Raw genomic sequence first — 15,716 nt, 5'->3', positions numbered from 1 at the left:
TAAATGCATGTTGGATTTTGTCAAATGCTTTTTCTGTGTCTATGGGGATAATCATATGGTTTTTGTCCTTGGCTCTATTGATATAGTGTATTACATTAATTGATTTTCATATATAGAACCATCCCTGCATCCCTGGGATGAATCCCACTTGATCAGGGTGTATGATCTTCTTGATGATCTTCTGCATTCTGTTTGCCAGTATCTTATTCAGGATTTTTGCATCTATGTTCATTAGTGAGATTGGCCCATAGTTCTCTTTTTCAGTTGGGTCTTTCTCTGCTTTGGGGATGAAGGTGATGCTTGCTTCCAGGAATGAATTTGGGAGTATTGCTTCCCTTTCAATTTCATTGAAGAGTTTAAACAGTAGCGGCAGCAGTTCCTCTCTAAATGTCTTGTAGAATTCCGCAGTGAAGCCATCAGGGCCCGGGCTTTTCTTAGGTGATAAGTTTTTAATTACATTTTCAATTTCATTGGTTGATATTGGGTTGTTCAGAATTTTTAGTTCTTCTTCATTCAACTTTGGTAATTCGTATGTATCTAGGAATCTGTCCATTTCTTCTGTGTTGTCCATCTTATTGGCATATAGGTTCTGGAAGTTGGTATTGATGATCCTGTTGATTTCTGCTGGGTCTGTTGTACTTTCACCCTTTTCATTCCTAATTGCATGGATTTGGGCCTTTTCTTTCCTTTTTCTGACAAGGTTGACTAAAGGTTTATCAATTTTGTTAATTCTTTCAAAGAACCAACTCTTGGCTTCATTGATTTTTTGTATCGTTCTCTTAGTCTCCATTGCATTGATTTCTCCTCTGATCTTTATAATTTCTTCCCTTGTATGAGCTTTGGGGTTGTCTTGCTCTTCTTTTTCTAGAAGCTTGAGGTTCAGCATCAGGTTGTTTAATTGGGCTCATTCTGTTTTCCTAATATGCATATTCACTGCTATAAATTTCCTTCATAAGACAGCTTTCATTGTGTCCCATAGATTCTGATATGTTGTATTGTCATTGTCATTTAATTGAAGGAACTGTCTGATTTCTTCTTTAATTTCCTCTGTGACCCATTGGTTATTCAGAAGTGTGTTGTTCAATTTCCACATGTTTATGAAATTTTTTGAGTTTCTTTTGCTATGGATCTCCAATTTCATCGCACTATGGTCTGATAATATACAAGGGATAACTTCAATTCCTTTGCACTTACTTAAACATGTTCTATGTGTGAGTATGTGGTCTATTTTTGAGAATGACCCATGTGCAGCTGAGAAGAATGTGTATTCTGATTTTGTGGGGTGGAAGACTCTTTAAATATCTGTTAAGTTCATTTGTTCAAGAGTTCGATTGAGTTCTAGTATTTCATTACTTATTTTTTGTCTAGTTGATCTATCTATTTGTGACAGTGGGGTGTTGAGATCCCCCACTACAATTGTATTAGTGAATATATGGCTTTTCATGTCCATTAGTATTTGTTTTATATAGTTGGGTGCACTAGTGTTTCGTGCATAGATATTTATGATTTTCATCTCTTCCTCTTGGATTCTTCCCTTTACAAGGATGTAGTGTCCTTCTTCATCTCTCTTAATTAGTGCTGGTTTGAAATCTACTTGATCTGTCAAGAGGATAGCTACTCCTGCTTTTTTTCGGGTTCCTGTCGCATGCAGTATTGTTTTCCACCCTTTCACTTTCAGTCTATGAGTTTCCTTTTGAATGAAGTGTGTTTCTTGGTTGCAGCATATTGTTGGATTTTGCTTCTTGCCCCATTCTGCCAGTCTATTTCTTTTGATTGGTGAATTGAGACCATTAACGTTGATGGTTATAACTGAAATGTATTGACTTGTCATTGCCATGACTTTTTCTTTTTGTTGGGTTCTCCCCCTTTACATTGAATTTCTTGTCATGCCATATGGGTTCATTCTGCTTTGCTTCCTGGGGTTGTGATCCTCAATGTCTGTTCCTAGGATATTGTGTGAAATTCTTTGGAGTGCTGGTTTGGTATTCATGAAGTTCCTAAGGTGCTGTTTGTCATGAAAGTATCTTATTTCTCCATCCATTTTGAAAGATAGTTTTGCAGGGTACATCAGTCTGGGTTGGAGGCTGTTTTCTTTTAGGGCTTGGAATATGTCACTCCAAGCTCTTCTTGCCTTGATGGTTTGTGTTGAGAAGTCTGCTGTGATTCTGATGGGCTTTCCTTTGTATGTGATTTGTTTCTTTTCTCTCACTGCTTGGAGAACATTGTTCTTCTGTTGTGTTTCTGGAATCTTAACAATTATATGACTATGTGTAGAGTTTTTTGATCTAGGCTATTTGGAGTCCTATATGCCTCACTTATCTGTATGTCAAGCTCTTTTCCCCTGCTTGGGAAGTTTTCTGCCATTATTTCTGTGAAGAGATTTTTTATGTCATCTCCACTCTCTCTTGTTTCTTCATTGAGCCCAATCAGTCTTATGTTATTCTTCTTTGCATCATCTAGCAGCTGCTGGATTGATTTCTCATGTTCTCTTATAATTTTGAAGCAATTTTTCTTTTCCTGGTCACTAATTGCAATCTTATCTTCTATATCTGAAATTCTATCCTCACACTGGCTCATTCTGCTGTGTAGACTTTCAATGGAGTTTTTCATGTCCTGGAAATCTATTTGCATCTGTTTTATGGATTCCATTTGTTTCTGATGTTGGGATTCCATCATGTTCCTGAGCTCCTCTCTAGATTTATTAATCATGTCTTGCACTAAGGGCACAATTTCTCCTGTTATCTGAGAAATTATTTCTGATTTCATTTTTTCCAGATCCCCTTTTGTTGCCAGTTCAGTGGGTCCAGGTGGTTGAGTATCAGAGTGTTCCATCTCATTTCCCTTTGGGGTTGCTGTAGGTGATCTGGAAGTCTGGTTTTGAGATTTATTTACATGTTTTCTCATTTCAACTGGAGCGGGGGGCTGTTAGCGCCTGCATGAATTACCTCCTCTGAGCTGGGTGAGGTGGGACAGGGGCCAGGAGCAGCGGTAGGGATGGTGACCCAAAAGCCCTTTCCTGTGGGCTGGGAGCAGCCGGAGGGATGGTGGCCGGGAAACCCCTTCCTGTGGGCCAGGAGCAGCGGGACAGAAGGTGGCCCAAAAGCCCTTTCCTCTGGGCTAGGAGCAGCGGGAGGGATGGTGACCAGGAAGCCCCTTCCTCTGGACCAGGAGCAGTGGGACGATGGCTCAGAAGCCCCTACCTCTGGGCTGGGAACAGTGGGACTCAGTACCTTGGTCTGGTGGTCTGGTGTCCTCTGCGCCTTGGTAATGTGGAATCAGGTGGCTACCTGTCTGCAGTGGGGTGATTCGGTGTCTTCTGGGTGACTCAGGACCTCGGCAGGGCGTGCACAGACCTGCCTGTCTGCAGCGGGCCGACTCGGCGTGTGTTCCATGCGACTGAGGACCTCCAGTGTGCACTTATGTTTATAGCAGCACAGTTTGTAATAGCTAAAGCTTGGAAACAGCCCAGTTGCCCATCAACTAGTGACTGGATAAAGAAGATGTGAGTTTTTTTAATAAAATGGAGTACTATTCAGCCATAAAGAATGAGTAACTAGAGACATTTATAGCTAAGTGGATGCACATTGAGGCCACACTCTTAAGTGAAATAAATAGGACACATGTGTAAATACCGAATAGTTTCTCTGGTGTGAAAAACTAAAAGTGTAAATAAGGATTGAAATGTATAATTGATATTGTGAAAAAGGAAAAAAATTTCTAAAGGAATAGGAGAAACAGGAGGGGAAGGAGAAAGGAAAGAAGGGAAAATAAAAAATATGAGAAAAGGAAAAACATGGAAACAAGTCTTTGTAAATACGGAAGGATGGAGGCGGTGGAGGGAGGGCAAGGGAATGGGGAAAAAATAAGAACCAAGATACATCATGTAAATTTACAAGACCCCAATGTTGAATGTAACTATATTGTATATCTAAAATGTACCAATAAACTAAATGGAAAAAAAAATGCTGCCATTAGATCAAACTAGGTGAAGACTACTGGTTGTGACTACTGGGTTTGTAACATAGAAGCCACTGGCAATGATTGTAATAGCAATTTTAGTGGAGTAGTGGTGGTGAAAGAATCAGCTCAAGAGAAAAGTGAGGAGGGATGAGGAATGGTAAAGAGTACACACAGACAAATATCTCAAGTGTTAGCTACAAAGGGAAGGAGAGAAACAGCTTTTTAATTATTGGCTTAGCTGGGTGAGATAGTATGTTCTTAGAGGAGTAGAAGCAAAAGTCCTAAGCCTATGAGTAGACACCCGTATTTTGGCAGGGCCACCATACTAGAGACTGAAGGGTATCCTCTTGCCACCATGAGTAGGCAAATCCCATACTTTTTTTTCATATTCCAACTTGCGCATGCCAGATACATGCATGGACAAGTTAGCAGGAAGCCAAATCATTAAGGCAAGAAGTAGGGCTCATTCTTGCAAAAGCGTGGAGTAAGATATGTCACTGAGACAAATGTAAGAACATCATTTGAGAGAGAAGTGCAGGCCCTGTTCGTGGAATTCATACCACAGAACTGATCCCTCACACTTTAGGAACAGAAGTCTTTGTGGACAGAGCTGGCTCAGGTGTCCTGAACCCTCCCTTTCAAATGATGTATTAACCCTTGTTTTTCATACAACCATGAAATACAAGGTCATAATTTATTCCTAAGAGGAGAAAGAAGAGAGAAAGGGATAGTGTAGTTGCTCTAGTCCTCCCTTAGAATGGAAAAGATAAGACTTGAAGAAAAAGATCACATCAGCTTTCAGCTATCCTGTTTCATTCCATTCATTAGAGGTCAGGTTAATGGGAGATATTTTATGATACATTCCATTTGGAGTTCCCCTGGGCAACTTGTTCTACTTCCTTTCAGTAGTTGGTCTCCAAGTAGCTCAGTGTCTAGACAGAACAGTGTAGGACCTGTCTGAAAGGCATGACTGTGGTAGAACCTATCTAAAAGGCTTTTCTTGATTTCCCTAACCATCTGGCCTCATTGGAGCCTCACTCTGTGTATACCTCTATTTCGACTTCTTCCCAGTAAGGGATGGTTTTGGGAAGATCAGTGCCTTTGCATGAAACTTGGCACGTAAATAAAATTGCAAGGAATTTTAGATATTCCTGGCATGAGATGGGGATTTCTATTGTTCCCTGCAAAGAACTCAGGGTAACAAAGTATCCTGAGGCTGGGTCACATGGCAGATGGCATGGTTGAGGGAAAACTCATGGAAATAATTTTAAGAAGCAGAATTTTATTTGAAGGGGGATGTGAATAAGTACAGCTACTTATAGCATGCTGTCATGGAAAATGTAGATTGTCAAGGAAACATTTGGAAATACTCTTGGGTAAGGGCAGTTCCCCAGAATGACTCCTCTGAGGGCTGTGAGTCTCCTAAGCCCTACATTGTTCTGTGTTTTGATCCGTTCCCTGGGGCACAAGAGGGAAGAATGGAAGGGACTTGGTTAGGTTACAGGCATCCTCTTTTACCTCTTCCCATCTCTTGGCTGGGGACATAAGGGCATACTGGGGGTCAGCCAAACATTTGCAGCATGAAAGCAGTTCTTCTGAGAATACCTTCCTAGTATGCAGATTTGAAAAATGTCAGATATCATCACAAGACTAAATTATAAAATGAGAATTTAAATATAACATTGGTGTATAATTTTAGAATTTGCTTTTGTTGTGCAGCAGTTGATAAAGTACAATATGTAGAACTATTATCTGAATGTTTTTTGTAGCCTAGATAATTGAGATGTTATTTGAACTTGAATATATATATATTTTTGCTATTTTTCTTTATGCCTCATTTTCACTATATTAGAAGATGAAGTCTATAATTGGTACATCTTTTGCATTTACGGTTAAGGCACTAGGAAAAGCACATTAATTTTGCATCTGGAATTCTTAAATGTTGTTAGTCTATAGGTATTAGTATATAGGGTAGAAATATGAATTATGAAGAAGAAATCATTAATCTGATTTTTTCACTTAAAAAGTTGTACATATACATAGTTTAATCAGAATAATATTTTGCATTTAAGCACATTTGCTGTGTAAGCTACAGTTTATTTTTTCAAAATGCTAATCATCCTCACAATATTCTTACACAGGCAAACATTTTAGAATAGGTCAGAAAATACAGAATGACTGAACTCATTAACCATCTAGAATTTAGACTCTGGTGTTTATATGCCAAGTTCTAGTCTAATCCTTGTCCCAGAAGCATATACAGATGCACCTTAATTTAATAAGCTCATAATATCATAAGCTTAAAATGCACTTAGTATACCTAACCAACCAAACATCATAACTCATCAACACAGTACACTGTAGAGGTGCCATTCATCTCCCACCAGGTTGGATAACTGACTGGAAGCTGCTGCCCATCATTAAGAGACAGTTTTGCATCACGGTCAGTAACACAACATCAAAATTCAAAATTCTAAAAGTAGGGTTTCCGCTGAATGCATATTCCTCTCATACTGTTACAAAATTAAATAATTGTAAATTGGGGTCCGTCTGTACTTGTGACTATTACTTAAAGTAGGGTCAAGGAAAGGCCTGCTTAGAGAACCAGAAACAAAAATGAGTCTCAAAAGAAGGAGAGAGCAGATGGGATTAGATGATGTATTATAAAGTAGATGGTGCCCAGAATAGACTTTAGGATGGATGGCCTTTCCTTAGCTCCAAGTGGCTAAAGTTGTTTCTGCCAGGTAGAGATAGGGACTCCTATAAAGGTACAGGTGTGGGAAAGCTGTGGCCAAAACTAAGGTAAATACAACAGCAGTGTGGGTGCTCAGGCCCCAGCCAGGGCCTCCCCCATACAGCAGCAACTTGGGCACTCAGGCCCCAACACAAAGCCCTCCTGGAAAACATCCCAGCACTGGGATACAGAAGGCCATCATTCTGAAACCAAGTATTGGCCCAGTGGTGAGCAGTAGAGAGGGCTCTCTCAGGCTTGTTGAGAACTGAAGCCCACTGGGGGAGCAAAGAGTAACCTCAGTAAAGGTGCAGCTGACTGCATTGGTTGAAATGAGAAGGTATGTAAACAAGTCTCAAAACCAGACTTCCAGACCATCAAAGGCAACCCCAAAGGGCAACTAGATGGAACAATCTGAAACTCAACCAACTGGACTACCTGAACTGGCAGCAAAAGAGGATCTGGAAAAAATAAAATCAGAAATAATTTCTCAGATAACAGCAGATTGTGTCCATGGTAAAAGACATGATTAATAACTCTAGAGCAAACACAGATTAAAAAATAGAGGAGCTGAGGAACATAATGGAATTCCAACATAGGAAGCAAATGGAATCCATAAAACTGATGCAAACATATATCCAGGATATTAAAAGCTCTACTGAAAGTTCGTGCAGCAGAATAAGCCAATGTGAGGGTAGAATATCAGCTATATAAGACAGGATTGTGATTAGTGACCAGGAAAAGCAAGATTTCTTAAAAATAGCAAGGGAAGCACAAGGACCTGAGTTCAATCCCCAGTACCAAAAAAAAAAACAGACTGGGCCAGGGATTTAGCTCAGTGGTTCCGCCACCTGCCTCACAAGCACAAGGTCCCAAGTTCAATCCCTGGTACCAAAAAAAAAAAAAAAAAAAAAAGCAAGGGACGACAAGAAATCAATCTAGCAGCTGCTAGATGATGCAAAGAATGACATAAGACTGATTGAAGTAAATGAAGAAACAGGAGATAGTGCAAATGACATGAAAAAAAAACTGTTCAGAGAAGTAATGGCAGAAAACTTCCCAAGGAGCAGAAAAGAATTTGACATAAAGATAAATGAGGCATATAGGACTTTAACTAGCCATGATCAAAAAAACTCTACACCAAGGTATATTAATAGTTGAGATTGCAGAAACCCAACAGAAGAACAAAATTCTACAAGCAGGTAGAGAAAAGAAACCACATACAAAGGAAAGTCCATCAGAATCACAGCAGACTTCTCAACACAAACTCTCAATTCAAGAAGAGCCTGGGGACCAGGGATTTAGCTCAGTGGTTTCCCTGCCTGCTGTGCAAGTGCAAGGACCCAAGTTAGATCCCCAGTACCAAAAAACCAAAGAGCCTGGAGTGAAGTATTTCAAGCCTTAAAAGAAAACAACCTCCAAGCCAGATTGGTGTATCCTGAAAAACTATCTTTCAAAATTGATAGAGAAATAAGATACTTTCATGACAAAGAACACCTGAGGAACTTCGTGAATATCAAACCAGCACTCCAAAATATTTTAAACAATATCCTAGGAAAAGACAATAAGGGTCAAAAACCTGCAAAGCCCGGCAGAATGAATCCATCAGGGAAGACAAGAAATTAAATGCAAAGGGGGAGACTCCAACAACAGGAAAATGCCATGACAAGAATAAGTCGATACATATCAGTTATAACCATCAATGATAATAGTCTCAATTCACCAATCAAAAGAAACAGACTGGCATAATGGGTCAAGAAGCAAGATCCAACAATATGCTGCATACAAGAAACACAATTCAAAAAGAAACTCATAGATGGAAAGTTAGAGGTTGAAAAAGAGTGCTCCATGTGACAGGAATCCCCTCCCCCCAAAAAAACCAGGAGGAGCTATCCTATTTGCAGATAAAATGGATTTGAACCCAAGACTAATTAAGAGAGACAAAGAGCTGGGGATTTAGCTCAGTGGTTCCACCGCCTGCCTTGCAAGCGCAAGGACCCAAGTTCGATCCTCGGTACCAAAAAAAACCTAAACAAACAAAAGACAGGCAAAGAAGGCCACTACGTCCTTTAAAGGGAACAATCAAGGAGGAAGAGATGACAATCATAAATATACATGTTCCGAATACTAGTGCACCCAAATATATAAAACAAATAATAATGGACATGAAAAATTAAATAAGCACTAATACAATAGTAAGGGGGGACCTCAATACTCCACTGGCAGATATAGATCAACTAGACAAAAAATCAACAATGAAATACTAGAAATCAACCAAACTCTTGAACAAATGGACTCAATAGATATTTACAGAGTGTTCCACCCCACAAAATCAGAATACACATTCTTTTCAGCTGCACACAGGTTGTTCTCCAAAACAGACCACATACTTGCTCATAGAACATGTTTAAGTAAATGCAAATGAATTGAAGTTATCCCCTGTATATTATCAGATCATTGTACAATGAAATTGGAAATCAGTAGCAAAAGAAACCACAAGAACTTCATAAACAAATGGAAACTGAAGAACACCCTCCTGAACAACCAATTGGTCACAGAGGAAATTAAAGAAGAAATCAGACAGTTTCTACAATTAAATGACAATGCCAATACAACATATGGGAATTTATAGGACACAAAGAAAGCAGTCTAATGAAGGAAATTCATACCAATGAATACCCATATTAGGAAAACAGAGCAAGCTCAAATAACCTAATGCTGAACCTCAAGCTTCTAGAAAAAGAAGAGCAAGACAAACACAAAGCTCACAAAATGAAGGAAATTATAAAGATCAGAGCAGAAATCAATGCAATGGAGACTAAGAGAACAATACAAAAAACCAATGAAGCAAAGAGTTGGTTCTTCAAAAAAATAAACAAAATTGAAAAACCCTTAGCCAACCTTATCAAGAAAAGGAAAAATAAGGCCCAAATCCATGCAATTAGAAATGAAAAGGATGAAATTATAACAGACCCAGCAGAAATCCAGAGGATCATTCATACCTACTTTGAGAACCTGTATGCCAGTAAGATAGAAAACACAAAAGAAATGGATAGATTCCTAGATACTTTTGAGTAACCAAAGTTGAACAAAGAAGACCTAAAAGTTCTAAACAACCCAATATCAATCAATTAAATTGAAAACATACTCAAAAACTTAACAAAAAAGAAAAGCCTAGGTCCTGATGGCTTCACTGCTGAATTCTACAAGACGTTTAGAGAAGAACTATTGCCACTACTGTTTAAACTCTTCAATGAAATTGAAAGGGAAGTAATACTCACAAATTCATACCTGGAAGAAAGCATCATCATGATCCCCAAAGCAGAGAAAGACCCAACTGAAAAAGAGAACTATAGGCCAATGTACATAATGAACATAGACACAAAAATCCTTAATAAGATATTGGCAAATAGAATGCAGAAGATCATCAAGAAGATCATACACCTTGACCAAGTGAGATTCATCCCAGGGATGTAGGGATGGTTCAACATATGCAAATCAATACATGTAATATTAACAGAGCCAAGGACAAAAAACATATGATCATCTCAGTAGATGCAGAAAAAGTATTCGATGAAATCCAACACCTATTCATGATAAATACCCTACAGAAAATTGAAATAGAAGGTCTTCATCTCAACTTGATAAAAGCCATCTATGAAAAACCAATAGCCAACATCATGCTAATGGTCAAAAACTGAAAACCTTCACGCTAAAATTAGGAAGAAGACGAGGATGTCCACTATCATCACTCCTGTTCAGTATAGTTCTGGAAACATTAGCCACAGCAATTAGACAAGAGAAAGAAATAAAAGGACTACAGATGGGAAATGAGGAAGTTAAATTTTAATTATTTGCAGATGACATGATACTCTATATAGAGGACCCCAAGAATTCAACCAAAAGTCTTCTAGAGTTAATAGCCAAATTCAGTAGAGTAGCTAGATACAAGGTCAATACACAAAAATCAATAGCCTTCCCTGTACACAAATAACAAACCTTCTGAGGAACTGGAGAAACAACTCCTTTCACAATAGCATCCCCCAAAATGAAATATCTAGAAATCAACTTAATGAAAGAAATCAAAGAAAACTGTAGCACTGTGAAAAAAGAGATTAAAGAGAATATTAAAAAATGGAAAGACATCTCTTGCTCCTGGATAGGAAGTACCAGAATAGTGAAAATAGCCATACTTCCAAAATTGCTATATAGATTGTTATGGTTTGTGTTTAGATGTCCCCCCAAAGCCTCATGCTGATGAGACTTTCTTTTTCAGAGGTAGTTTAATCTGGAATGTGTAATGCTGGAGGTAAGGGCATGTGGTTACTAAACCAATACATGTGAATGCTTAGTTTGTCAACTCCCTAATCCCGGTAGTCTGAATAAGATAAACAGGGCAGAAAGATGCTGTTAACTCTCGTTGCCTTTGCCTTTGCCTTGTGGGCAAAATGTTTCTCCTCTGCAGTGCCTGTTTACCATTCCTGCCTTGGAGCCAGCTGATTATGGACTGAAACCCCTACAAACTGTAAGCCAAATAAACCTCTTTCTTTCCAACTTTTGGTGTCAGGTATTTTGTCTCAGCAACAAGAGAAAAGTAACTAACACATAGATTCAATGCAATTCCAATTGAGATTCCAACAGTATACTTCACAGAACTTGAGAAAAAAATCCAAAAATTCATTTGGAACCAGAAAAGACCTAGAATGGCATAAGCAATCCTAGGAAACAAAGACAAGGTAGAGGTATCACAGTCCCCAATTTGAAACTATACTACAAGGCTACTGTGATTAAAAAAAAAACAGCATAGTACTGGCAAAGAAACAGACCCAAGGATCAGTGGAACAGATTAGAAGACACAGAAACAACTCCAGACATACTTAGTCACCCAATCTTTCACAAAGAAGCCAAACACCCTCACTGGAGGAAAGATAGCCTCTTTAATAAATGGTGCTGGAAAAATTGGGTTTCAACTTGCCAAAGATTAAAACTAGACCCGTATCTTTCACCGTAAACTGAACTAGAATAGAAATGGATCAAAGATCTAAATATTAATACAGAAAGACTAAACCAGCTGGAAGAGAGTTTAGGTAGAACTCTTGAAGACATTGGTGTAGGAAAAGAGTTCATGAAAAAAACCTCAATCACATGGGAACTACCACAAAGAATGAACAACTGGGATCTCATCTTATTAAAAAGCTTCTGCACTGCAAGAGAAACCACCAACAGAGCTAAGAGACAACCTACAATGTGGGAAAAAATCTGTAGCAGCCATACCTTAGACAAAGGACTGCTATCTAGAACATATAAAGAACTTAAAAAAATCAGACCCCCCCAAATTTATAGACCCAATTCAGAAATGGGCATCTGAAATGAACAGACATTTCTCAGACAAAGAAGTAAAAGCAGCAAATAAACATCTGAAACAGTGTTCAACATCACTGGTCATTCGTGAGATGCAGATGAAAACAACACTGAGATTCCACCTCACCCCAGAAAGAATGGCTGCTATCAAGAAATCAACCAATAACAAATGTTGGTGGGGTTGTGGTGAGAAAGGAACCTTTCTCCACTGTTGGTGGGAGTGTAGACTGGTGCAACCACTGTGGAAATCAATATGGAGATACCTCAGAGAACTAGGATTAGAGGTCCCATTTAACTCAGCTATTCCCCTGCTGGGTGTCTTCCTAAAAGAATTAAAAGAATCATACTACAGTGATTTATGTGCACCAATGTTCATAGCACCACAGTTAACAGCTAAAACTTGGAAACAGCCCAAATGCCCATCAACTGGAGACTGGATAAAGATATGGGTTTTTTAGGGTCGGGGATTTAGCTCAGTGGCTTTGCTGCCTGCTACACAAGCGCAAAGACCCGAGTTCAATCCCCAGTCCCCAAAAATAAATAAATAAATAATGGGTTTTTGTTTGTTGTTTTTATAAAATGGAGTACTACTCAGCAATAAAGAATGAGAAACTGGAGACATTTATAGCTAAATGGATGCATATTGAGGACATACTCTTAAGTGAAATAGGGCACACATGTGTAAATACCAAATAGTTTCTCTAGTGTGAGGAACTGAAAGTGTAAATAAGGACCAAAAAGAATAATAGATAATGTGAAATAGGAAGAAAAGGTCCAAAGGGGAAGGGTAAGTGAGAGGTGTAGGAGAAAGGAAAGAAGGGAAAGGAATAAATATGAGAAAAGGAAAAAACGGAAACAAACTCTTTGTAAATAGGGAGGGGTGGAGGTGTTGAAGGGAGGGCAGGGGAATGGGGAAAAAAATAAAGGTACAAATTCCCAATAATGAATGTCATCATACTGTATACCTAAAATGTACCAATAAACTTCTTGAATAAAAAAAAAACTAAGGTAAATACAAGGACACAATGTTTTTGTTCATTTACACACAAATAGGATTTAAAATAGGGATAAATTAGAAGAAAGGGATGGTATTTCTAATGATAAAAACCAGTACCTATATTCTTGGATACCAGACATTGTATAAAGTGATCTACATATGGGGCTGGGGATTTAGCTCAGTGGTGCCACTGCCTGCCTTGCAAGCACAAGGTCCTGAGTTTGATCCCTGGTACCAAAAAAAAAAGTGATCTACATATGGAGACTCAATTTGAAAAAATACATTAGGTCTATCTTTGTTGAAGCATCCTTCATAAAATAGCAAGATCACGAGAGCTGTGATAAAGCAGGTTTATAGAGATGGAGTACAAAGAAAGGCAAAAGGTAAGAAGAGCAGTTCAGTGTCTGAATGTTTTTTGCAAGAAATGACATGGACTTGAATTAAGTATAAGTGAAAATACATAGTTCGGTTGATTGGAACCAGTTCATTTTAAACTTCTGATAGCAATCAGCAGAATAGTGCATTTTCTAGTTTAAGACAGGAAAATAGAATCTAGATGGCCTGCGTTTTATCCTAGGCCCTTCAATGAGATGTAGAAACACTCCATGAGGCCTAACCCTCTGTTTTATCTGAGACGGAAACCCAGGGGCAACAAACTCTACACTCTCTCTCCCTTTCTACAGTGAGGTTGTGGACATGTTCCTATAGTTCATGTTCCAGTGCATCTCCAAATGACTCAAATTTCTTGATCATTAAACTTCTGTGAAATACTAATCCCATTGTTAACTGTCTTACAGATTCCATTGTGATTGGATTTTGGGTTGGTCTTGCAGTTTTTGTGATTTTCATGTTTTTTGTGCTGACCTTGCTGACCAAGACAGGCGCCCCACATCAAGAGTAAGTCTGGGCTGTTTGTGAATGTTTGTATGCTCCACAGGGGACTGAGGAACCAGAATCAGGGCTGGGATTTCTTCCAGTGGGTGTAGGGTATGGGCAGGTTATAGATTTGATATGTGAGGTGGGTTTCTACTTTCTTCCTGCCTTTTGTTTGTGTTGCCCTTGTGAAATTGATTGTCTTGGTCCTTTCCTGCAGTCTTCTTGGGCCTGATATTTATATTAAAATGTTGGTTAATTGGAATGTATTTTCTCATTACTCTGAAAAGGATTTAGATGGCTTTCTAGATTAAAAGGAATGAAAAAAGATGGTGGCAAAATAAGATGAGAACTAGTTTTTAAAACTGTTTCAAAAAGCAGAGAAATAATTATTACCACATACTCAGTTAAACCACTTACTGACAATAACTGAGTTAAACACTGAGTTTCCTTGAAACTAACATCAAAAAGGAAACTGCAGATTATGTAATTCTCATCATCATCACATCACTGGTGTGAATTTTGAACTGGTGAAAGAAATTATTAAATGGAGGGTGTTTATGAAGGGTGCTTACTGAACACTGAGTAACAGAGAATATATGCTCAGTTGTGGTTTTTAAAAATTAAGAAGTGTCTTAGAGAATATGTTTTTATACAGATTCTTCAAAAAGAAAGCAAAATAATATGTAGAACTCCTTATTAATTGGTCCCACCAGGCAACAGATAGCCTGCTCAAATTGGCATCATAACTGCTTGTGAGGCTGTAGGGAAAAAGGAACTCTTCTGTATTGTTGGAGGGAATGCAAACTAGTACAACTACTATGGAAATCAAAGTGGAAATTCCTCAAAAAACTAAACATAAAATGTCCATTTGACCCAGATAACCCCCATCTAGGTATTTTCCCAAAAGACTTAAAATCAGCATACTACATGGATACATCCATACCCAGGTTTATAGAGGCATGTTTTATAATAGTTAGATTTTAGAAACAGTGCATACATCCATCAACAGATAAATAGATCAGGAAAATGTGGTATTTATATGCAGTGGAGTACTCTTCTGCCATAAAGCAAGATAAACTTGAAGAAATTTAGATAAATGGATGCAACTTGAGAACATAATTTTAAGTGAAATAAATCAGATACACAGGATTAAATATCTTATGGTTTCTCTTGTATGAGAAACTCAAAATATATGTATGCAAATAAAGAGCAAAATAGAGAATAGATAAATGGGAAGTAAGAAGTTCAGATAAATCTCCAAATTATCCATTTCATTGTTTCAAAAATATTATATGTATATGCTAATTTGTTTCATTTATACTACTAGTTTCAGTTCATTGAAAAGAAAGTTTTATGCTATTATCTGTTTCTTCTTTATAAGAGAGAATCTTTTCTATGTCTTATAATCTGAGTAACTGAAGAAAACAATACACAGTGCATTAATTGTTGTTATTCTGTTATTATTTAGTTATGAAATTTTATTTTTTCAAAAAATAGAAAAATGAGAGCTGGGAATTTAGATCAGTGGTGCCACCACCTGCCTCACAAACACAAGGTCCTGAATTCAATCTCCAGTACCAAAAAATAAAAATGATTAACAATATTTTAAAAAAGAAAAAAGAGGCTGTGGCTAGGGGGAAGGGAAGGGCCCTAGGGCCACAATGCTGAGGAGCCATTTTAGATCTTATGGGTGATTGAAGAAGCCAGGAATGAAACTCAGGTCAAAGGACACAGCTGGCCCAATGTGACCTCTCCAGGAAGCAGCCACAAAATAAAGAACAAGACATCCTG

The 15,716-nt window shown here is 38.2% G+C and overlaps 1 protein-coding gene across 4 annotated transcripts in view; it reads left to right on the top strand.

Annotated features, from left to right (window-relative positions):
* Mrap2 (melanocortin 2 receptor accessory protein 2) overlaps positions 1-15,716 on the top strand; it is a 68,147-nt gene that overhangs the window by 46,050 nt on the left and 6,381 nt on the right. For all 4 annotated transcript variants that reach the window (XM_004860251.4, XM_021240733.2, XM_087188079.1 and 1 more), the window contains one exon: positions 13,847-13,946. In XM_004860251.4, coding sequence (XP_004860308.1) covers positions 13,847-13,946 — 100 coding nt within the window. The remainder of the gene's footprint in view (positions 1-13,846; positions 13,947-15,716) is intronic.

This window comes from Heterocephalus glaber, unplaced genomic scaffold (genome assembly GCF_053883595.1).
Source record: "Heterocephalus glaber isolate CG9 unplaced genomic scaffold, H.glaber_assembly_v1.0 deba00001523, whole genome shotgun sequence".
NCBI lineage: Eukaryota > Metazoa > Chordata > Mammalia > Rodentia > Bathyergidae > Heterocephalus > Heterocephalus glaber.
The sequence above is the reverse complement of the archived record's forward strand: the minus strand, read 5'-3'. Positions and strand labels throughout refer to the sequence as shown.